General features: G+C 42.4%; 1 protein-coding gene across 3 annotated transcripts; it reads left to right on the top strand.

Moving 5' to 3' along the window:
- The first annotated feature begins 129 nt into the window (after window positions 1–129).
- Window positions 130–23124, top strand: BZW1 (basic leucine zipper and W2 domains 1). 3 transcript variants are annotated; one of them, XM_075002140.1, is made up of 13 exons: window positions 252–284; window positions 848–926; window positions 1614–1687; window positions 4809–4985; window positions 9872–9966; window positions 10332–10397; window positions 10717–10852; window positions 11232–11341; window positions 12301–12471; window positions 13209–13355; window positions 19637–19775; window positions 21001–21123; window positions 22238–23124. In XM_075002140.1, exons 3-13 carry the CDS (start codon window positions 1624–1626, stop codon window positions 22267–22269), a joined length of 1260 nt encoding a protein of 419 aa, XP_074858241.1. In that variant the 5' UTR covers window positions 252–284; window positions 848–926; window positions 1614–1623; the 3' UTR covers window positions 22270–23124. The 3 variants fall into 3 exon arrangements, with proteins under 3 accessions (XP_074858240.1, XP_074858242.1, XP_074858241.1); XM_075002139.1 differs by lacking the exon at window positions 848–926 and having other exon boundaries at window positions 130–284; XM_075002141.1 differs by lacking the exon at window positions 848–926 and having other exon boundaries at window positions 213–280.
- The last annotated feature ends 1155 nt before the right edge of the window (window positions 23125–24279 follow it).

Here is a 24279-nt window from a genome sequence, read left to right as displayed (position 1 = left end):
AACCTTTGTGCACGAGCACGTAGGAGAGCGGCTGTGTGCTGTTGCTGGAGTGAGTGTCAAGAAACGGGGGGGTAGGTTCTTTGGATCCCCCTCCGGGGTGAGATGGTCTCTTCCAGCGAGTCTCCTGCGGGAGAGGCGGGGTCTTCCCCTCTCACCCCCCGTTTCCGTGTTGGTTCCGCTCGCAGCAGGATTTAGTCGCCGCCTGCTTGTCTCCCTGCCGTCGTCTTCGCTCGTGCAGCTTGCAGTCGGGGGTCCTTGGACGTTTTCTCTCTGCCTTAAAGTCGGTGAGGAGCGGGCTGGGGAGAGCGGGGCTCCCTGGGCACTAGGCCAGGCCGGCGCCTTTCCCCCTTCCCGCCCACTCCTCAGCGGCGGCCTGGCCCTACCGAGTAACAAAGCCAGGGCCTGTGACGGGGAGGCGGCCGTAAGCGTGGTCCGGCTGGTGGCGACCCCCGGGCCCTCCCCCCAACTCTACCGGCTCCAGAGCCTCTGCAGCGGCCGCCTCCGCCAGGGAGGTCTGGTGGGTGCTGAGCTGGGAGGGCGGCGCGTGGGGACTAAGCTCCCCACTTCCCGCCGGGGCGGTGCGTGGGGGGAGGCCTGCTCCTTTCACGGGATGCCGGGCCGCGAGCTCCTCGGAGGGTGGCCTCGGGGAGGTTACTCCTGCCTCTCACTCTCGTGGGTGGTGGCCCGGCTGTGTGGCTGCGGCCTGTGAGCCTGCGGCAGGAGATCGGCTCCTGTGGGTGCGGCGCTGGGCGGCTCTCTCCCGCATCCGATCTCTGAATCACGCCTCGCCTCTCTGTAGCCCTTTTCTTGGCTTGAAAGAGAGAACAATGGTATCTTTATTTTACAGATAGGGAAACTGAGGTACACGGAGTAATTTTTCCCAAGGTCACCTAGCAGACACTTAGGGCGCACGTGAATTTCCCAAGGTTAGCCTGTTATGTCTTTTAATGAGACTCACTTTTCTTTGCTATAACAGCAGATAAATACTGTATGGCCTTAGTTTAGTGGAATGATACTGTGGTGTGTCTCAGTTGCTTTAGGACTTCCGACGTTCTTAGCCAACAGGCAGTCCAAGGAACTAGCAGTGCAGGTTTAGCATTACATATCCCTGACCAAAAAAACAAGCCCCCCTATAGCATTTTAAAGGCTAACTGATTTATTTATTAGGTAATGAGCTTTTGTGGGTAAGAACCACTTCACCAGATCTCTATCCCTGACAAGTGTGGTTGTAGTAAACTGGGGCGGAGGGATAGTTCAGTGGTTTCAGCAGTGGCCTACTAAACTCAAGCTTGTGAGCTCAATCCTTGATGAGGCCATTTAGGGATTCAGGCAAATAGATGTCAGGGATGGTGCTTGATCCCACCAAGAGGGCAGTGGACTGAACTAGATGACTTCCTGAAGTCCTTTCCAGTTCTAGGAGATGTGTATCTCCAATTATATTTTTTTAATGTATCTTTTAGGGGAGGAAAGTCCTCTGTTTTCAGCCAAGTGTGGACTGATCTCAGGAACAGATGTGTACAGTTGTTAGTACACATGTTTATGAATTAAAACAGCATGTAAAAATTGTCCTGCTTCAGGATATATTGATTTTTTTTTCCCTTCACTTTTTACAGCGTGTCTTTTATGAATAATCAAAAGCAGCAGAAGCCAACGCTATCAGGACAGCGTTTTAAAACTAGAAAAAGAGGTAAATATTAACTAGGTTTGTGTATGCTTCATGGCCAACTCTGTACAGAAGATTTAACAGCATGTGCAGAGCAAGAGAATGAAAACATATGGTCTGTGTCTGCCACGGAGGTCCCCAAATGGGGAGGCAGGGGGGTGTTCCCCAAGGGGATTTGGAGGAAGTCTGGGGAGATGCGGCAGAACCTAGGTTTTCTGCAAGGGGATGAGGATGGAAGGGCACCCAGCTCCTCCCCATCCCAACTCTGCCCCAGTTCCCTGTCCTCTCTGTGGTTCCACTTCTAGTACTCAACCTGAGATACAGTATGGCTCCACTCCTAGCCCTAGAAGTGCTGGGGAGAGAGGGGCTGGGATTGGAGTTGTCCCTGTCCACTTCCTGTACTCATTTCCTCCTAACACCCCCACCCCACCCCCCCGATAGCCCTGTTCCTGGTCTGTGCAGGAGGGAGGGTGTGACAATTGTAGGAATATAGGAAACAACTGGTCTGCCTTCTGAAAACATGGCTATCGTATAAACATGGGTAAATCCCTGTAAAATTAAGCGTACACTTTTTTAAACCATAAAAACTATGGTCTTGTGCAAGCAAATTCATTTTTAAAGGTGCCCTGCATCATAAAATCTGCTTAAATTCTGATTATACTTTGTAGAGAAACTACTGTCTAGACAAGAACTAATCTAGAACACCTTCAATTTGTGTGTAAGTGTGTGTTAGTATTACTAAAGAGACTAAGAGCAGCTGTGTTACCAGATTTATGGGAAAACTCAAAGTTGTCGCCTTCAAGGGCAGGGGAGCTGTTAAATCCTAGAAGAGCCCAGCGTCATTCTGTGAATGAGACCTTTGCTTCCGCTTTCTGTTTGAAGATTAGTTAATGGGAACAAATATTCCAGCCATTGAGAACAATCATGAATGTTAAGGTAAAAGGCTAGACAGAAAGGTGGAGCCATTCGTAACTGGAGAATGACAGTTTTCTTATAGCTATTTATAAGCCTTTCTTGTTTCTTGAAACAAAAGGGGTTGTTGTTATCAACTAATCTTGTTGTGTGGCTTTTTTCTTGAATCTGGAGTATATTCTAAGTTTCTCTACAGGGTTAGCTTGCTCATTAAGTTCTCTAGTGGGATTTTTTATTAGTCTGACCATAGTGACTGTGAAAACACCCGATCGGCTTTGATTGGTGTATATCTTTAATCTCTTTAAGTAGAAGGAAAGAAGACACTAAATAGTTTGCAATAAGAATGAGATTCATCAAAGCAAAATGTTGCAGATGGAATTCATGATAATTTCAAAGTACAGAAATTTTTTTTTTCCCTTCCCTGGCTCAAACTCAGATGTTCCACTGTTAAAGTGGAAAAACAGGACTTAGTTTGGTTTTGCACACGAAATTAGAAATGTTTTATTGTCTTCAAAACATGGCCTCAATGTAAGTCCATATTCTTGCCTTCCAATGATGGGTGGGGTGGGGTGTGTGTGGTTTTTGTTTTTGTTTTTGCTACTTTTAGGGTATGTCTACTTCCTGGAAGATCAGCCCAGTCAGGGTTGATCTTCTGGAGCTTGACTTTTTTTTGTGTGTGTGTGTGAGAAATCGATCTCTCTGGGATTGGCAGTTGATCCCTCTACTCCATACTCCTAGGTGGAGTAAGGGGCATCAACAGGAGAATATAGAGGCTAGGTTTATACTAGAGAAATAAGTTGGTTCCTATATGTCAGTTCTAGCTATGCAAATGCAATAGCTAAATTGCATATCTGAAATCTGCTTATTTCCCTGTTATAGACCTTGCCTTAATCATGTAGATTGTCACAGTCACTAGGAAAAGTCAGTGTGTCTGTACTATGGAGACTCTAAATAGCTTTATTGGCGCAGCTGAACTGGTATAGATGCGTGTTTTTCTGCAAGTGCAGGAATACCACCTCTCCAAAAGCCCATTGGGAGGGGCTGCAAGCAGTCTCTAACTTATGGCCTGCTTCCTGTATGCTCTGCTGTTTTGGGCATGGCTGGGAGATGGTGGCTAGTAGGTCTTAGCTTGAATCAGCTGGGAAGCCCCTGAACACTTTGTGAAGAGGAAGCTGCAGTAGCATTTATATCAGAAAAATGTCTGCTGTGATGGTTAGACTAAGGCCTCATCTATGCTACCACTATGTCTGCACACTTCACATTATTTGGTGGCATGAAAAAAACCCATGTCCCTGAGCTAAATAAGGTTTTGCAAGAATTAATGGTAGTGCTGACTGTGTACAGCAGAAGAGCTTTTTCAGCCAACTGCTGCTTATTTGGGTAATTTAAGTCATGCAAGAGCTCTCTCCAGTTGACATTGAGCAGCTAAACAGAAATCTTACAGTGGCCCAGCTCCGTCAGTACAGTAATACCACTTCAAGGTCTCTAGTGTAGACATAACATTAGACAAATGTTCAGCCCTGGCATTATCTGGCTCTCATCTTCTTGGAAAAACAGCAAGAATTCCTGTGCCACCTTATAGACTAACAGATATTTTGGAGCAAAAGCTTTTGTGGGCAGAGACCCATCTGATGACGCGGGTGTTTGCCCACGAAAGCTTATGCTCCAAAATATCTTAGTCTGTAAGGTGCCACAGGAATTCTTGTTGTTTTTTCAAGATACAGACTAACATGTCTACCTCTCTGATACTTGATGAAGTGATAGTAAAATGGGTGAATCTTGGCGTTTGTTGCAAAACTTAAGAGGAGGGAATGACCATGGGGGGGAAAATGGGCAGGAGGAAGAACTTTCAGCTTTAAGAATTGGTGTTTCTTCACTTAAATGGAGAAAAATCAGGAGTCAAAATGTTGTGCCTTCTAGGTGAACAATTGACTGGCACAAGGCTAAATGTAGCTGCGGAATCTTACCGAAGGGGCCCAACAGATTGTCAGTGGTGGCTGTTATTGAAGTTGATAATTGCATGTTGAGGTCAAGTGCTACTGCTAACCTTTAAACAAAGGGGAAACTTACTGTCTGCACTGGCTGTTTCTGGCTTCCCTGTTGCCATTTTCCTAACTGTATGAATTCGTGAAATTGGACAAAGCTGGTAAAGAATTTTTTTCCCTGTAAGTTAAGGCAGTCAGTTTTTAGAGCTAGTAGGCTTATCAAACACCACGGCTTTCTTTTGTTGCAGATGAAAAAGAGAGGTTTGACCCTACTCAGTTTCAGGACTGTATTATTCAAGGTCTAACTGAAACTGGCAACGACTTGGAAGCAGTAGCAAAGTTTCTTGATGCTTCTGGAGCAAAACTTGACTATCGCCGCTATGCAGAGACACTCTTTGACATTCTGGTGGCTGGTGGAATGCTGGGTAAGTGTCTAGCTTAACTTTCAAATATGACTACTTGGCTAGAACACACCATTCTCCCATTGGGACTCAGATGCACCCGTGCTTAAATGTAAGTTACTGATCTGTTATATCCCAAGTTGAAAATGGATACTGTGTATTTGGATTGGCTTAAATTTTTGTGGTATGTTAATGCTCTGCTGCAACATAACCTTTGCTAAACTGGATTGGGCTGGCTGTTTGCATGCAGCAGGAATGGCTCACTTTAAATATTTTCTTTGAACACAGAGGGACTAATTGTATAATGTATTGTTTTATGATGGTTGCCTGCTTAGAGGTGGTAGAGCCCTCATACCTAATGGGTTTCTATTTTCAATTATGTCTTCTCGTTGTTTCCTATTTTGGCCTTTATTCCTTATTTGCCACAACATGAAAGCATAGGCTCATGCTTCAGTTTTAAGCTGTCACTGTTCTGAAGGACTTCTAAACTGGACCTCAGCATCCAGTATTGGTAGACCAGCAGCAACACTCCTTGATAATGCAGTATTGAGTATTAGCTGTTAAATCTCTGTTTTTGTTATGAATGTTGCAGCAGCAATTATTCCATCCAACAATAAACTGCTCCTTGCTTCAAATGAGTTCTCATAGTATCAGAAATATTGTTAACAACAAGAAGTCTTGTGGCACCTTATAGACTAACAGATATTTTGGAGCATAAGCTTTTGTGGGCAAAGACCTGCTTCATCAGATGCATGAGTGGGGTGTGTGGTTTCAGAGGGGTATTTAAAGAGTGGGGTCCCAGTAAGAGGGAGGGCCAGAGCTGACAAGGTCTATTCAGCAAGGTGGAAATGGCCCAGTATTAACAGTACTTATCAAAAGAGAGGCGGGGAAAAAAAACAAGTCAGATGGGACAGGGGGACGTGAGCCTTTGTCAGAGTCTAATGGGGAGATATTAGCACCCAGAGCAGAGAAACTGCATCTGTAAGCTGTGAGCCACTCCCAGTCTCTGTTTAATCCATGGTTAATGGAGTCAAATTTGCAAATATATTGCATCTTGAGATTTCTCCATTTGATTTTTGAAATTTTTTTGTTTCATGACTGCCACCCGTAAATCTGCCAGGGAAGTTGAAGTGTTCTCCCACAGCCTTCTGTACATTACTATTCCTGATGTCTGATTTATGTCCATTTATACTTTTCTGGCCAAACTGGACAGTCTCTCCAATGTAAATTGCATTGTGGCATTGCTGGGACATGATGGCATATATTATATTAGTATATGTGCAGGTAAAGGAGCCCCAGATGGTATAGTTGTTGTTAGGTCCTGTGATGATGTCACTGGTGCAGATATTTGAGCAGAGTTGGCAGTGAGGACTGTTGCAGGGGCTGGTTCCAGGCCTAGAGTCACTGCTTTGTGATTTGTAGTGGCTGGTGAGGGTTTCTTTTATGTTGGCAGAGTGTCTATGGGTGAGGACAGACCTGCCTCCCAAGGTCTGTGAAAGCGAAAGATCATTGTTCAGGATGGGTTGTTGATTGCTGGTGATGCACTGGAGTGGCCTTAGGTGGAGGCTGTTTTGTGGTGATCAGTGGTGTTCTCTTGTTTTCCTTGTGAGGCCTGTCTTGTAGCAGGTGGCTTCTGGGTACCCGTCTGGCTCTCGGTCTGTTTTCTCACTTCCTTAGGTGGGTATTGTAGTTTTGAGGAAAGCTTGGTAAAGGTCTTTAAATACCCCTCTGAAACCCCACACTCCCCACTCATGCATCTGGTGAAGCAGGTCTTTGCCCACAAAAGCTTATGCTCCAAAATATGTTAGTCTGTAAGGTGCCACAAGACTTCTTGTTGTTCTTGAAGCTCCAGACTAACACGGCTACCTCTCTGATATTGTGTGCTGAATGTAGGTTCTCTGTCTTCACTATAGAAGTGACATACAGAACTATGTTTGGGAAATGTGTACAGCAGGATTTAAGAAGGTATGCAACAGCAGATAGGAATTAAAGGTTGCCACACTTTGTTAGGGTTGTTACCTACTGGAAGGAGACACTGCATTAAATAATGGCTGTGAGTGCATCAAAGCTTAAGTCTTCCATTTTAAATTTTGTGTGTAATTTAGCAAAGTTTGCTGTATAACTTTTTTTTAAATCTTCAGCAGTGAGTAATTTATCGCAAAGAACTTGGATCAGACTGTGGTGTTCATTAATGATAGATCTTTTGATGTATTGGTTTAACTTTTAATGGCCACTAACAGTATTTAAAATTACCTTGTATTTCTTTAGAACACTGGTAAAGAGCCTAAAGTGCTGTACTAATACAAAGACACAGAATACTAGTGAGAGGTTTGTACAGTTGTAGAATTAAAGCAAAGAGGGTGAGTTGCTTGCACAATGTTATGTGCTATATTGGTCAGAGTCAATAGAACCAAAGGGTACTATACTACTGAACCGTCGAAAGCGCTGCTTAACAGTAATATCCGCTATGTACTAAGCACTCTGTCAATAAGAATGAGCTGTCCTTGCAACAGGAAGCTTGTAATATATGGATAGACACACCTACACGTTTAGTGCTTGTCAGGTGTATTTAATATATATGCAAGTGAATCTTCAAGAGATTTTAATATGAAGACTAGGGGCTTTGTAAATGAGCTTAAAGGCCTTACCACACAGAAGGAAAAGAGAGGAAAAAGCTTGTCTGATAAGCTGACACATGGACAATTGGAAGAATGGCAGGAGATACAAAGCTAGATGAGTGTTTTGGTTAGGCGGGGGGAGCAAAATAATATATAGGTCTTCAGTTACAGTGCTTGATGCCTGGATTTTGATGTGGTGATAGATGGGGAGCCAAGTGGAGTGACCTAATCAAAATGAAGGATAAGTACAAGGACTCTTGCTCCTCTGTTTGCGTTTGGAAGATGGTAGTGTGTGCTCTGGGTCCTGGAGAGAAGGGTGTTTCAGTATGTTTGAGACGGAAGACCCTGAATGAGAAATTGAGGTGGGATTAAAAAGATGTACAAGTCTTAAACTCTGAGGTTGTCTTTACATTAGAGTATTTTGCCAACCAAACCCAGGGATCATCCGGATTCCCAAGAAGTTCTAGCGACAGAATGCAACACTTCTGTTGACAGTCATAGCCCACTCCCCAAGAGGTATAATGCCTCTCCTAACAGAAGGCCAGTCTGGACATTCTAGGGGCCTCCCTGTCAACAGACAGGGCTTCTGGGACACCAGGCAGCCCTTTCTGCTGTGCTTCTGGTTGGCCATTTTGTTGAGAGTGGCTGTGCAGTCCGGCTGCTCTGTCAATGGAGTGGATCTTGGAAATTTGGCCATGGGCTGCCAACAGAAGCTTTGTTGGAAGATAGCTGTTGACAAATTGCTGTAATCTAGACCTAGCCTGAGGTAGAAGTAGCAGCAGGATTTGGGTGTGCAAGGCAGGGAGATGTCCACTGGGCCATATTATGTGGTAGGAAGAATTGTCAATTTTAACCAGAAGTATAGAGAGCTTGGGCGGGAAGATAGTGTCTTGTCCAGCCACTCAAACAACGTTTTGTTTCTGAAGTTTTGCTCTTACTAAATTACTGCTGTTTGAGAGAACTCAGTCAATGAAGACTCTTCAGATTTGGATGATGACCTGTTAAAATGCCTGGTTTTTATTGCTTTTAATAACCAATACTACTGCCACAACTATGGTACTTTCCTCCATAGCATTAGCAAACACTAGAAAAACATTAACTTGTGCTCCCATTGCTGCTTCTGCGAAAGTGTGAGAGAGCTTTCCCTGCATGAAATTGTACCACTTTAAGTTGTTACATTCTAATACCTGATGAGCAGCTTTAATAGATGATCTCTAGTGATGGCTTTTCTTAGCTTTTTCATTATTGAAATGTCACATAAGTCACATCCCTAACATGTTGCTGTTCTGGCCAAAGTTTCTACTATGGATCATTGCTGGCTTCTTAAAACAAAGTCCTTTTGCTTTAACCTAAAGTCCTGTTGTATAATGTATCTTGAAGACTCAATTCCTGAACCAAAACGGACTTGTTCCCCACTTGATTTGTCCTTGAGTATTTTTGACTGGTCTCTAATTCAGTGCAAAGATCTAGTGGTGGGATTTTTCACCATTGTTGAAGTTGACCTAACTTCCTGCCCTGGAATTGGGATGAGACTCTCATTGACTTCTCTAGAAGCAGTTGAATAAATGCTCAAGCTTTTGAAAATCCACTTCTAAATGTTAAGGGGCTCATGCACTGAAGTGGATATTTTGGAATCGGATAAGATGGTACCATAGTTGTCTGTGCTTCTTAGTACACTGTTGAACATGTTTTTCCTGTGACTATATTGAGATTAGGCTTTAACAGAACATTCTAACACTAAACTCTGATTTCTGAGCCATTCAAATCTAGGGTGTGCGTGCATCTCTACAATGTTAGGCTTTGCTCATAGTGCTAGCTTACTCAGATTAAAAATAAGTTAATGGTGTGTGTTACATGACTTAGTAGGTGCTGTTTAATCTTGAACAAGATCTTAACTGCAGTTGAAGGAAACTCTCATGATCCTCTTGTGTCATGGTTTTTCTAGACAAAACTGCTCAACGTATTATGGCTGTCATAGTACCAAACACACAAGGTGTATTAAGCTCTTATGTTGTATAGTGTCTCTTAATTCTGAGAGTTATAAGTCTGTGCCACTTCCTGACTTAACTTCAGTGCAAAAATAGCAAAATGACCAGGTTAAACTTTTCTGGAGCCATGTACTGAATCACCCCTGATTGTCAATGAAGGACCTCCATAAGATATAGCATTATGATACTAACCTTACTATAGCTTGAAAAGTCATATTGTTTACATATGCAAAGAGTATAATTCTTGCTGTTCAAAAAATAGCTACCATTTTATAGCTAAAGTATTCACACTAATTTCTTTTAGCCCCAGGTGGTACTCTGGCAGATGACTTGATGCGTACAGATGTCTGTGTATTTGCTGCGCAAGAAGACCTAGAAACCATGCAAGCATTTGCTCAGGTTAGTTGTGTGTACAGTTGAACTTGATTTTCATCTGTGTGTACAGTGGTTCTGCCATATTTTAGCATTACATCGAGAAAATTGATCTTAGTGTTCAAATAAAAAAAAAAAAAAAACTTAAGTAATATTGGAAGCATCCTAGAAAATGGCTTTAGACATGCAGCACACACAAAAAAAAAAAAAAAAAAAAAAAAAACACAACCCTGTTATGCTAAACTCTATAGCAAGCAGGTGATGAACTATCATTGATACAAAAATATGCCAAACTGTTAATAGTCTAACCAAACGTCGAACAGAGCTAATTGGAACTCCATTTCATTTGAACTCTAGTACATCGTTTGCCTTATCAATTCTTTCTCTTCTAGGTTTTTAACAAGCTAATCAGGCGTTACAAATACCTGGAAAAAGGCTTTGAAGATGAAGTCAAAAAGGTATTTTTAATGGGCTTCATATAACAGCAAAAAACCCTGTGGTTAATCTTCAAGAAGACTACGTCCTGTAGCAAATCCTCAGTTCAATGGAATAAATGTTCTTGTGTTGCAATGTGGCATTTGACTATATAAATGACAATTGGTGTGGTATTGAAATTTCAGTCCGGGGTAGCTTACTACTCATCATTTAGTTAAAATAGATCTTCAGTAGCAAGCCTCTGTATCTTGTCCTTTGGTTCAGGGAAGCACCAATTACACCGCTAATAATGTTTAAACCATCTTAATTTTGGAAGCATTACCGTCTTCTTTCTGTTTGCAGCTGCTGCTGTTCTTAAAAGGCTTCTCAGAGTCTGAGCGGAACAAACTGGCCATGTTGACAGGTATTCTTTTGGCCAATGGGACACTTAATGCATCCATTCTCAACAGCCTCTACAATGAGAACTTGGTTAAAGAAGGTAACTAACAGTACTACACTATTCCTTTTGGATGGTGATGGGCTTTGGGAGCATGGACCAAGAGGCTTTAGTATGACAGATCCAACCAAAGCGAAAGTTTCTTGCAATTACATAGATGTGTGTGGATGGCACAGTACACACTGCTGCACAACAGTGAGTCTTAGCCAATGGCATTATCTATTGGCCTGACTAGTTTTGAAGCAGTCTTTTACCTCTCTTCCACACCATGCATGCACACACATCTGAGGTTTTGTCACAGTTCAAGTAGCTGATATATTGTAGAAGCGAAGGCCCTGCAGAATGGGGAGAACCAGTAACCACTGCACCCAAGTGCCCTTTCCTTTCATGGCAGCAGTAACTTTCACTCCTGTTTGTGCAGGTGTTTCTGCAGCTTTTGCTGTAAAGCTGTTCAAATCATGGATAAATGAGAAAGATATTAATGCAGTGGCTGCTAGCCTTCGTAAAGTCAACATGGACAACAGATTGATGGTGAGTGTTCAAGTGGATTGAGTGTGTGTGTGTGTGTGTGTGTGTGTGTGTGTGTGTGTGGTCTTGCAAATACCTGCCCATTTTGGCCTGTTTGAATTACTGAAATTCATGTGCAGTATTGTACTTGGTGCCCAGGATATTAGACACCAGATGGAGAAAGTGATGTCTTATTGGAGAGACTTGCTAAGGAAGATAAGCTTACAAGGAGCTCTTCAGATCACTCAGAGCTCTATATAAGGATTAAATCTTGTCTTACCAGCAGAAACTGGTCCCATTGAAAAATATTACTTCAACCACTCTGTCCCTAAAATAGGCAACAATTTTTACAGATGCCTCTGTGAATTTTGACAAGTCATGAGGGGCCAGTTCACCTAGGAAGAAGGGACAGGGGGCTTGCTTGCAGGAGAGAGGGTCAGAGATTTTGACTGTGTGTGTGTGTTGGCTGCTGCCAAGTTTCTGAGAGATGTGCTGTCTCTAAGACAAAGAAAGCCATCTTGCTCTTTCTCCATCTCCCTTACTGTGCAGGGACTTGGGTATGTTTTGCTTAGGGGCAGAGAACTGGCTGCTAGAGAAACCTTGGAAACAATGCAGTGCTGCTTAAGACAGGAGCAGCTCTGCTGTGTTTCTTTCCTGATCCTTGATGTGAAAGGATGAGGTGCAGGACATGGGGATACCCTGACTACTTTGTGAACCAACCCCCACCCCCCCCCCCACCCACACACACACACTTAGCAGGAGGGCCCCAGGAACAGCTGGACTGTAGGAGGAAGCAAGGCAGTGGGAAGAGCAGCTGAACACATGCTGCTGGCTGTAAAGTATGCATGTTTTGCTAATCGGCTGGGCAGGCCCATCTGGCCCATGGGCCGTAGTTTGCCTGCCTGTGCTAAAGCAAATTTTGGCAAAACTTCTTAAATTGTTCAACTATAAAATGAGTAAATGGTGAGGTTTATTTCGCGTAGGAACTCTTCCCAGCCAACAAGCAAAGCCTTGAACACTTCACAAAGTATTTCACGGAGGCAGGACTAAAAGAACTTTCAGAATATGTTCGGAACCAACAATCGATAGGGGCTCGTAAAGAGCTTCAGAAGGAACTTCAAGAGCAGATGTCACGTGGAGATCCATTTAAGGATGTAAGTATACATACAGCAAAAAGTGTTTGGTGCACACTGTTACCCAGCACTCCGTCTGGACTAACTGGAAAACTGATTATCTGGCAACCCTTGCTGCGCAGGGATGCTGAAAAATCAAACTTCTGTCTAATTGAACTGATCGCAAAGCTGCTTTCCTTTTCACTTACGTATTCCACTTAGATTCCAAGGAGTGAAGATTTGAGTAATGGTGGTTTATTCTTAAATGAGCTTCTGAGGATGAAGGGAAAGTGGTCAACTCACAGATTATAGCTAGTACCCAAATAAGAAGCTTGGCTGTTGTTTAGTCCTCCACTCAGTAATGTACCTGTGTGTTTTACCCACCTGTCCTCTTCAGAGGACAGACCTCACTGGCACACTGAAGTTGGGATGGTGGCAGCATTCATTAGTTGAAAGTGACCTTTTAGATGTCACTAAAAGTTAAGCAAATAAAAAGTCTTAGCCTTGGTACCCAGCACTCTTACCACTGACTTAAACTCCTGTTCTTAGCCTCAAACATTAGGTGATTAAATGAAAGTGTCCATTAGACCAATGGTGCAGTATCTGGCATTTGCATGGTTAAACATCATTCCCGCTTCTTGACCTATGACTGAATTGCTGTTGTGTAAGGCAACTCAGTATTTGGAAGTGAAATCTGAGGATGTAGTCCCCATATAAGCCAAAAAAGAAGCAGTTTAATCAGTAGCTTTCATACTAACATCAACTCACTGATTCTGCAGATAATCTTGTACGTCAAGGAGGAGATGAAAAAAAATAACATCTCGGAACAGACTGTGATAGGCATAATCTGGTCTAGTGTAATGAGCACTGTGGAATGGAACAAAAAAGAAGAGCTGGTAGCAGAACAAGCCATCAAGCACCTAAAGGTATTTCTTGAAGCGCTAATAAGAATTCTGAACAACTTGCTATAAAAGGGGCTTATATTCTTGACCCAGCCATCACTCACCCTCCCACCTTCCATCTCCCAGCCCAGTCTTTTGAACAATAAAATTCCAAGCATATGTTTTACGCTTTATAAAATCTAGTGTTAAAGTCAAAATTTGTTGAAATCAAGGGTGAGTGTCCTGACCAGCTCAGAAAGGCAACCTTGTGGGGGACTCATTTAAATTGGTTAAGTCTGCATGTGGTAGCAGCGCATTCTGGATGTCTACCTTACAATTCCTGCAGCCCTGTTAAATTTTGTGCTGGTGTCTTGTGTGTGGGGAAGGTGTCACCACAAGTGGTCGTTCTGGGTTTCTGATGTTGTTATCCCAGAATGCTTTTTTTTTCCCCCCTCACTTCCCCCTTTCTGTCTGGGGGGGAAAATGGCATTTTTGCATAACTTTCTGTATTGATTGTAATGGCAGCTGGCAGTCAGGCACTAACACAAATCCCGATGCACTTCAAAGTTTGATGCAGCGTTTTGCTCTCAGTTTCCCCATGTCAATGCAGTATCTTCTGAATATAATGCCCTTGCAGTATGAGCTCATTGCTGCTGGGAGCCTTGACAGACATGAATATCTGGAGAGAAGAACTGCGGCGATTTGTGGCAGCACTGGAAGGACTGTACAGCATGGAGCACAGGGTCTGGAGTGGTGAAACTAGCACAGACTGGTGCCATCGCATTCTTTTGCAGTCATGAGATGATGAGCAGTGGCAATGAAACTTCTGCATGTAGAAGGCCACTTTCAAGGAACTTTGAATTGCTTTCTCCCACCCTGAAGTACCATGATAACAGAATGAGACCTGCTGTGATGGTGGAGAAGCATGTGGCAATGGCTCTTTTGACGTTTGTAATTCCAGAAGGCTACCGGTCGGTGGGCAATCAATTTGGAGTGGGCAGCTCTATGATGGGGGAGGCAATCAGCATGCTTCTCTTGTGGAAGCCAGTGACTCCGGGGAATGTGCAGGAGGTAGGGAACCCCATAGCAGTAAATCTATCCACTAACTGCAGTGAGGCCATAAATGGAAAGCATATCCCTCATCCTGGCAGTGGACCACCAGGTCTGAGTACCTTAACTGCAAGGGGTACTTCTTAATGGTGTTGGTGGATCATAAAGGTCTTTTCATGGACATCAGTGTGGGGTAGCCGGGAAGGGCATGTGATATGCAAATCATGGAAGAGGAGAAATAGTAACAAACTTGGAAGCGGCAGAGATGCTTAATGACTCTTCTTTCCGTCTTCACTGAGAAGTCTGAAGAGGGAATGCCTAACATAGTGAATGCAAGTGGAAAAGGTGTAGGTTTAGAAGATGGAAATAAAAGAACAAGTTAAAAATAACTTAGAAAAGTTAGATGTCTGCAAGTCACCAGGGCCTGATGAAAGGCATCCTAGGATACTCAAGCAGCTAATAGCTAAAGACTCAGATACTCCTTCCCCCCCCCCCCCCCGCTCCCACTATCTTTGGAAAATCATGGGAGACAGGAGAGATTCCAGAAGACTGGAAAAAAGCAAATATAGTGCCCATCTATAAAAAGGGGAATAGGAACAAAGCAGTAAACTACAGACCAGTCAGTTAACTTCTGTGCCGGGAAAGATAATGGAGCAAGTAATTAAGGAAATCATCTGCAAACACTTGGAAGGTGGTAAGGTGATAGGGAACAGCCAGCATGGATTTGTAAAGAACAAATCATGTCAAACCAATCTGATATCTTTCTTTGATAGGATAATGAGCCTGGTGGATAAGGGAGAAGTTGTGGATGTGGCATACTTAGACTTTAATAAGGCATTTGATAGTCTTGCATGATATCATTATCGGTAAACTAGGCAAATACAAGTTAGGTGGGGCTACTATCAGGTGGTGCAAAACCAGCTGGATAACCATACTCGAGTAGTTATTAATGGTTCTCAATCCTGCTGGAAAGGTATAATGAGTGGGGTTCCGCAGGGGTCTGTTTTGGGTCCAGTTCTGTTCAATATCTTTATCAGTGATTTAGATATTGGTATAGAAAGTGTGCTTAACTTTGCAGATGATACCAAGCTGGGAGGGGTTGCAACCGCTTTGGAGGACAGGGTCAAAATGATCTGGACAAATTGGAGAGATGGCCTGAGGTACACACAAGGAAGTTTAGTAGAGACAAATGCAAAGTGCTCCACTTAGGAAGGAACATGGCCACCTACTCCTGGCCCCCCTGGATAGCAGCAGAGCTGGAGCAGTGACTACCACTCGATCTTTGCACTGAATTAAAGTGGTGGGATTTTTCACAATTGTTGAAGTTGTGAAAGGGCACTTGAAGGAAAAATCAGTTTCACACATACAGAATGGGAAGCAATTGTCTAGGAAGGAGTATGGCAGAAAGGGATTGTAGGGGTTATAGTGGACCACAAGCTAAATGAGTCGGTGTGCTGTGCAAAAAAAAAAAAAAAAAAAAAAGATTCTGGGACGTATTAACAGATGTGAACAAGACACGAGAAGGCATTCTTCCGCTCTACTCTGTGCTGGTTAGGCCCCAGTTGGAGTATTGTGTCCAGTTCTGGGCACCACATTTTAAGAAAGATGTTGCTTTTTTCTGGACCCTCTCCAATTTCTCCACAAGAATGATCAAAGGTCTAGAGAACATGACCTACGAAGGAAGGCTGAAAGAATCGAGCTTGTTTAGCTTGGAGAAGAGAAGATTGAGGGGGACATGATATCAGCTTTCAGGTATCTAAAAGGGTGTCATAAGGAGGAGGGGAAAAAACTTGTTGTTCTTGGCCTGTGAGGATGGAACAAGAAGCAGTGGGATTAAACTGCAGCAAGGGAGGTTTAGGTTGGGTGTTAGGAAAAGTTCCTAACTGTCAGGGTGGTCAAACACTGGAATAAAATTGCCTAGGGAGGGTGTAGAATCTCATCTCTTGAGATATTTAAAAACAAGTTAGACCAATATATAGCGGGGTGGTCTTCCAGTCGAGGTCCCTTCCAGTTGTAGTATTCTATGAAATCTTTAGGACTAGACTGGAGCTTTCTTGCCTTAACAGAAAATTAACATAGAGGGTGAGGAAATGCCCATAGTGACTTCAGGTGACCCTGCTTGCCGCTTGTTCCCTTAACTCATGAAGCCCTACACAGGCACCTGGACTCCAGTAAGGAGCTCTTTAAGTACAGGCTGAGCAGATGAACCTGACTTTTTTAGACATTCTACAAGTGCCTTCTGACCCCCTTAGACCTCAATGAAGAAAACCCTACCCTTGTCATTGGGGCCTGCTGTGAACCGGGGAGGGTCCAATTGTCCATTTTCATGGTGGGGGTGGGTGAGCTGCTGCATGTCTGATTGCCCACCAGATTGTTTGGGGTGCAGGGAGGGAAACATTGTCTGAAATATGTGCTGCTTAAAGCAGTGCCTGGGCTTCAAAGTGGTTGCTCCAAGAGATTCATGAGTTTTGCTCTACTCTGGGTGGGTCACAGGCAAAAAAATCATTAGTGGTTCACAAAACTTCCCATGCATTCTAGGTTGCCGAAGGAGACAGCCTCATCAGAATAAGACAGAAATAAGGAAAGATTGCTTATTCTGTCTGGGTAAAATATTGGAAAATTTGCAATAATGCTCTGTGGTGCTGTGCTTCCAGACCACTTAAACGTGGCTTGGCAGAGTAAGGTGTCTTACCATAGAAGCATGAACAAGTCAGGCCTCCCCAGAAGTCTTGTGAAGAGAATCCAAAAGTACCTGTCTAAGACCTCCTGTTTGGACAAAAAGTTGCATCTGTGCTCTAGTCACAGACCTATTAACAAGAGAGAGGTGCATAGACTCTCCACCCCACAATTGCAACATAAGTAAGGGAAAAAAAAAAAGTATTTACCAGAAGTGCCTTCTCCAGGATCCAGTTTTGCCCCTGAGTTAAGGGGATGGGCTCCCACTTGAGAACTAGCTCCTGACTTTCAGGATCCATTTCTGTGCTCAACTGGACCCTGCTGTCGTCCACCCTTTCCACATCAGGACACGCTTCACCATCATCCCAAGGATTGCATTTCATGGAGGAGTCTAACCCTCTTGTGCGGGAAGGGGTTGCGTCCACCCCCAGAATAGCATGAAGCTCATTGTTGTGTCGGCATTTCTGGGGAGATACCTCAGACCATTGGCTGTCTATCGTTACTGCTAGTTCTGCCTCAGCTCTTCAATGTTCGTGGCGCTGCGGTGCATCCCTGTTGTAACCTCTTTCAATCGTGCCGTGTGATATTTTAGCATAAATATCTGCATTCCTTTTGCTGGCTTTGAGCTGTTGGAAAACAGCTTCTTTTTCTCCACCCACCCTTGCTGAAATGTGGCCAAGGATCTGATGGCTCCATGCTGGGGCCCTTTTATGATCCTAGCATCTCATGGCTACAAGGTGTACTGCAGAAATGTGATCCATATGTCTGCTGTGCTGGCCAGAGAGGAACAGAAATTTTAATCGGAATTCCTGGGCTGATGGTCACCTAACTCCTGGCTCCCATGGAGAGCAGTAGAGCTGGAGCAATGACCAGAAGAGGCACTTAAAGGAGCATTGTGGGACAGTTTTGAAGGCTAAAAATCTATTTTAATATCCTGCGATCTCCACTTGTATCATTTGACATTGCAAATTTGACTTCTTGAATTACTTAGGGGGGGAGTCAGCAGTACAAAAGCTGGCAGTAGAGTCCCTTAATCAGCCTATTGAGCGCTGGGGTGTAGATGGATAGTTTTATAAAATAACCGTAGACCCTTAAATTCAACTTACTTTCCTAGTGTAGACCAGGCCTAAGAGTGGGTCTCCAGGTAAAACTACTTACTTCCTTCTGAGGAGATTATACAGTTGATGTAGTTAAAGTAACTAGATGTCACCTAATAAAATAGGGACTCAGTCTTGCTCGAGGATTCCAAATGCTCTAGTAATAGAAATGAGATTCTACTCGATAGTGGATGGGTGGGTTGATGGCATCCACATATGACTAGTTTGCAATAATCCACCGGTGTGGATTTCAGGCAGGGTTCTTAAATATACAGCGCTTGATTATTGGACTTTGAAAGGATTAGATTATCATCTAGTAAATGTGTTTTGTTTGCCGTTCACCTCAAATTAAAATGTGTCTCTGTAAATGGGGACTACTAAGGGAAAGTAAGAAAAGTTTAGGAACTTAGTTTGACTTCTTTTTAAAGATATCGGTTTTATGATGTTGACAACTTGTGCTTGCTGATTTATTAAAACTTTAATTTTTGAATGTCATTAAGTAATTCTGACCCCATTCTTAATCTAACTAAGTTTAAAGGGGCAAAAGCTTTAAAATCATCTGTTACCTGTTGAAAGTAAATTGAATTCTGCCAAGCCAGTAGATGGATTGCACCGTAATTAGGTGAGCTTTTTATGAAGTATTGCTAGTTTCTTCTATTGGACAGACTTCTAACTCCCTTAGACAAAGGGTTAATGGGCACAAAACAGACATCAAAATACTCCAGATCCACAAACCAGTTAGTCAACATTTTAATGGAATGGGGCATTCTATTAATGACCTAAAGGAGTGTGCACTACTGAAAAAGAACTTTCGCAGCGTTCTTCAAAGAGAAACAGCCGAGCTGGCTTTTATATTCAAATTCGGCACATTAACACACGGTTTAAACTGGGGCGGGAATGTTCTGCGTCACTATAGGGGCTTGTCTGCATACTTGGCTTAGTCTAATTCTAGACCTCCCCCCACCCCTCCACTCTCTCTGATTTGCTCACCTTGATTATCTTTTTCTGATTTGCTCACCTTGATTACTGTCTTTGGTTCTCCATGCCTTTTAAATATTGAGTCTGATCTGGCTATGGTCTGAAGAAGTGGGTCTGTCCCACAGAAGCTCACCTAATAAACTATTTTGCTAGTCTTTAAAGTGCTACTTGATTGTGTTTTTGTTAGTGTATAGACTAACACGGCTTCCTCTCTGTTGCTAGTTTCTCGTATAAGTTGCAACTTTTTTAGCAAATTCAAAATGCTGTAAATTGCAAATATCAAATTTCAGTGTTTGCAGAGAATTAATTTTAAATTTTAAGCACAGAATCTTCAGGATGGAAAGAATCTTAAGTAATGTTCCTTGTAGTAGTACTTCGTTCTTCTCACTGTTAATGACTTTTTTTTTTTTTTTTTTAAAGAAAAATATTTAAAATCAGTTCAAGGCTCCATAATTTCTGTGCCCTCTGCAGTAGAGATTTACATGGATCTGGAAGTGTTCATCTATTCTCTTGTACTCTTCACAGCAATACAGCCCTTTGCTTGCTGCCTTTACTACCCAAGGTCAATCTGAGCTGACTCTGTTACTCAAGATTCAGGAGTACTGTTATGACAACATTCACTTCATGAAAGCCTTCCAGAAAATAGTGGTGCTGTTTTATAAAGGTAACTAAAGCTTTAGGGTGGCAGAATATAACAGTTTGCAAATACTTCCAGGTCTAACTCAGAAGTTCTGATATGTGACAAAAGAAATTGCAGAGAATCTTGACGGTTAATTTGCATAAATGAGCAGTAGCAGAAATTCTGATGCTTTCCTGCCTGTCTGTACAAGCCACCATACCTTTCCTTTTGCAATAAATTGTTATACTCTGATTGTGAAAGTATTCGGCAAGGGGGAGGCTTCTGATAAGCTGCTAATCTTTGGCTGGAGCCTTGGTGCATTTGTGCCAGTCTTGCGGAAATATAAAACATGCATTTTTAAGGTTTTCCATGTTAATAACAAATGCATTTTGACATATGGGGTGGCGGGAGCTTGAGCCAGTTGTCTGGCAAATCTGTACTATTTTCTGCCAACAACACTTTTTTCTGTACTGCTTACACGCCTAACTTTAAAGCAGTTTCTTCCTGAGATGAAAATTAATCTTGCAAACTTCCTGAATAGCTATTGAATCTAGTTGTCTGAGGCTGGCTCTGCACTTGCCACAGAAGATTGAATGCTTAGGTTCAATCTTCCGGGGTGCTATTTTGCACATGCAGAAAATGGCACGTTCCAGGGTCATTGTCAACCCTGGAACTCCTTGCGAGCAGCAAGGATTAAGGAGTGCTGATGGGAGGAGTGTTCCTGTCAGCATTCTGCAGTGGGAACAGGGACAAATATCAAAGGCTTCAAAATCAATTTTTGTCATGCAGTTGGCATACTTAACTTGAATATCGACACCTGCTATGCAATTTTAAGTGTGGACCCAGCCTGAGAGCATCAAGTTGGTAGCATGACATACAAGAGAAACTGGCTAGCCACATTTCTGTGAAATAAACTTGATTCACTTCCTACTGCAGTAAGCTTAGGTGTTAGTAGATGCATCTCTTTCAGAAAAAAGCAACTTGATGTTCTGTCACCTTTTAACTTAACAAATGGTGGCTTTGTATAGTAGGGATGCCTGTAAAACTCTGGGAACAAGAGGTTTAAACAAGAGTATGTGTTTATAATGTGTGGAATGGAGAGCCTTAATAGAGTTAACATCTTAATATAAGGTGGTGTATGGGGAGGTGAAGGATAGACTAACATGGCTGCCAGTTAGGGGTGTCTAGGAGAACCTAGTAAGCTAACCCTCAAAACAATGTTCAGGATGCATTACTTCTGTGGTAATGCTGCCTTTGTTTTTCTTAACAGCTGAAGTTCTGAGTGAAGAACCCATCTTGAAATGGTATAAAGATGCACACCTTGCAAAAGGAAAAAGTGTGTTTCTGGAACAAATGAAAAAGTTTGTGGAATGGCTCAAGAATGCTGAAGAAGGTAACTAAGTGGTTAGCTTTAAACTTTAGCTTCAAGTTTTACTACAAAACCTGTTCAACGTAGGAAATACCTAAAATCCCTGGTGTAGATACATGCAATATAGAGATTGGGGCTACTGCAGACTTTACAGCAGTGCAGCTGCATCACTTTAAGATCTCCCTGTTTAGCTGATCTGTGCTTCCAGACATTGGAATTAAACCACACCTGATGATTGGTAGTGGTGCTGAGGAGAGCATCTCCTGCTGATGTAGGGCTGTTCAAAGCAGCAGTTTTGTCAGTGAAACTTACATTGGTCAGGGAAGCTTTTCACTATGGGTGTTTTTTTGGTAACACCTCTGATAAAAGTGCTAGTGTGGACAAGGCTTGATCGGTAGACAAACCGACAGTTTTCAATTGGGGGTGGGAAGCTCTTCAATGACAGGCTTTTAATGAAGAAAAGTGAACATGAGTTTTCCTATAAAGCATTGTTGTTCCTGATTGGATGTAGGCAACAGGATTTGGCCCTGGTCCAAGCTGATAGCTGCCATGTTATGGGGGTTTTGAAACTCTTAGCTGCTGTTTCAGAGCGCATGTGTTTCAACAGTGGTAGTTAATTGGCCTACAGCTACCTAGTAAATTATTGTGGGCTCCACTGGCCAAGTCGGTTTAATGTTAATTGCATGGGGAGACCCTCATACTGTATTAAGTCATCAGAATCTATTTTATATTTAGATAATCAGGTAGGGCCAGGTCTCTGTTACAGGGACAGGTTATTCTAAGTGCCATAAACTGAGTTACATTAGTGGTGTAATGCAAATTGATGCAGCTTAAATCTACTTACCACTGGGTTGACAGAAGAGCTTTCCTGTTGACACTGCTTGTTCAGATTCAGTACAGGAGTTGGTGTGGTGGATTTTAGTAGGCCTGCTAAATTGACCCTTTGTGGAAGACACACTGGGTAGTAAGTAGTCCTCTGTACAAAACTGTTAATCTACTGTAGCATCTCACGTGAACGTGAATCTCTGGAGTTTGTCAGATGTGGTTGTTTTAGTCTGTGGGGGCAAGTGTTCATCTGTGTTCCATTATAGGTTTGTTTGAAAGGATTTATAATGCCATTTAACTTCTCTCTTTTCAGAGTCTGAGTCAGAAACTGAAGAGGGTGACTGACTTGTGAAACTGTGTCCTCAGTAAAGCAAATGGGAGCTGTAGATAAATGTCCACGTTTTGTGTCCTTTTGGTTCTTGCATCCTACCTCCCTGTATCAAGCATGATACAAGGGCTCTCATGGCAAACTTTATTTTTTAACTGTTTTCTATAGTTATTTGAAGATACTGGGTTTAGTTTTAAAAACCATGTTTTAAGTAGCTTACAGGAGCTATAGATCTGACTCTAACATTGCATTAGTCCTTTGTTATTCTACCTCCTGTATTTTCTACTGTAATAATGTAACTTAAGGCCTTCCACAATCATTTTATCTTGGGTTTTCTATATAAACACTTACACGTAGACATGATTTGGTAAATGAGACTTATGGAAATCCTGTTTGCAAATTAAACTGCAACTATCTAAACTCAAAAGGCCCGGAAGGAGGCTTGGGTGTGGGAGGGAAACTTGGCATGAATCTGAAAAACTGTACTAACTGGTATGAAAAGTACTATCTATGGAAATAATCTCTCCTTGCAAGTCTCTTGATTTTTTTCTTAAGCATTGGGTTTTGTTTTTGTTTTGTTTTGTGTTTTTTTCCAGATATGTATTCTCTAATACTCTAGATTTCTCAACATGTATTGGCTAAACTTTTTAGGGCTTAAAAAAAATTAGGAATTATTTAAGTTCTTTGATTCTGTGCGACTTCTGGATCCCTGGTTTTGCCACTTACCAGCTGAAGACTTACATGCTTCCCAGCCTGGTTGGCAAGCTTTTTTTTTCTAGTCAACTTTTATCACCAAGCAGGCATTCTGAGCCTCTGGGTGTCTGATATCTGTATTATGTATGAAGCTGAGTATTAAACTTGTCTTTGCCATACATGCTTATTTGTTATGAATTGAAATCATGGCAGTAGTATTTTATAAAATGATTTACCAGTAGTAAACCAACAAGTCACTTATAAAAGCATTAGTAGAAGACTTGGCAACAGGCTGACTTTAGTTTGCACGCTGCTTTTGATTTCTACCTCACCTCAAACCAAACTCCTCCCCCTCTTCAGTAATTTACCAGTGTTAAATGCATGGCCACGAGACAGTAGGCTTGAAATACTGTGCATGCATTGTGGTACCAGGCTTACTAATGCTATTAAGTAAGTGTTGCCAGATCTTAAAAATTGCTAAACCCTGAAATGTTCTTTCCATTAAGAAGGTGGAGACAACATTTTCTCAGGACGGCCTGATTGAAACAAGAATAACGCAAGATATTTGATGATCAAGTTTTGTGGGGCTATTTCAAATCTAATGAAAGAATACTAATGGATTCCCCTCAGGGGTAAAGTATATTTGTTAAATAAGTGATCTTGGTAGAACTTCAGTGCGCACATGTATTCAATAGGTTTCCACAGTAGTGATTTGCTACCTTCCTTTGTAACTTGCCTAAGGACCTTTTTTTAAAAGCCATCCTTTCACTTTAGGCTAGTTGTTTGCCAAAAATAAAGCTGGCTTGTGCTACATGGTCTAAAATTTTTACAAAATACTGACAGCTCTAGTTACATTAGAAAAAACCATCTGTCTGACTTGTTTTGAAGTTATAATTAGCATAAGTAAATAGAATCAATACAGGCTGTTCTAGGTTCTCATGGTAAACTAAGAATACAGAAACTAACTTTAATAATCTTATGGGCCTTATCAGTGGATGACAACTTCCCTATTTGAGAATTCACAATTACAGCTAAGACTTTTTGCAAATCAGTGCAGTGACACCCTTCTTTAACATGAAGGGTAGTTGTAGGCTCTTAAGCTTCTGCCAGGAGCCCTCTGCTGAGCTCCCTGTCAGCCTCATGCCACCAGAGGGCATTTTCCCAACATTTATCCCCATGGGGATAGGCTAAGGCAGCCTCTACTCTCAAAAGCTGTACAAATATGTTGTCAGCAAAAGATGTGCAAGCTGTCTAAATTATCAAGATAAGTGGTTTGAAGACTGCTGGTTAGGTCTAGTCTACACTAGAGATCAAAGTTGATCCCGGACATGTAA

This window comes from Carettochelys insculpta, chromosome 8, assembly GCF_033958435.1.
Source record: "Carettochelys insculpta isolate YL-2023 chromosome 8, ASM3395843v1, whole genome shotgun sequence".
Classification (NCBI taxonomy): Eukaryota; Metazoa; Chordata; order Testudines; family Carettochelyidae; genus Carettochelys; species Carettochelys insculpta.
This window is presented reverse-complemented; position numbering and strand designations above follow the sequence as displayed.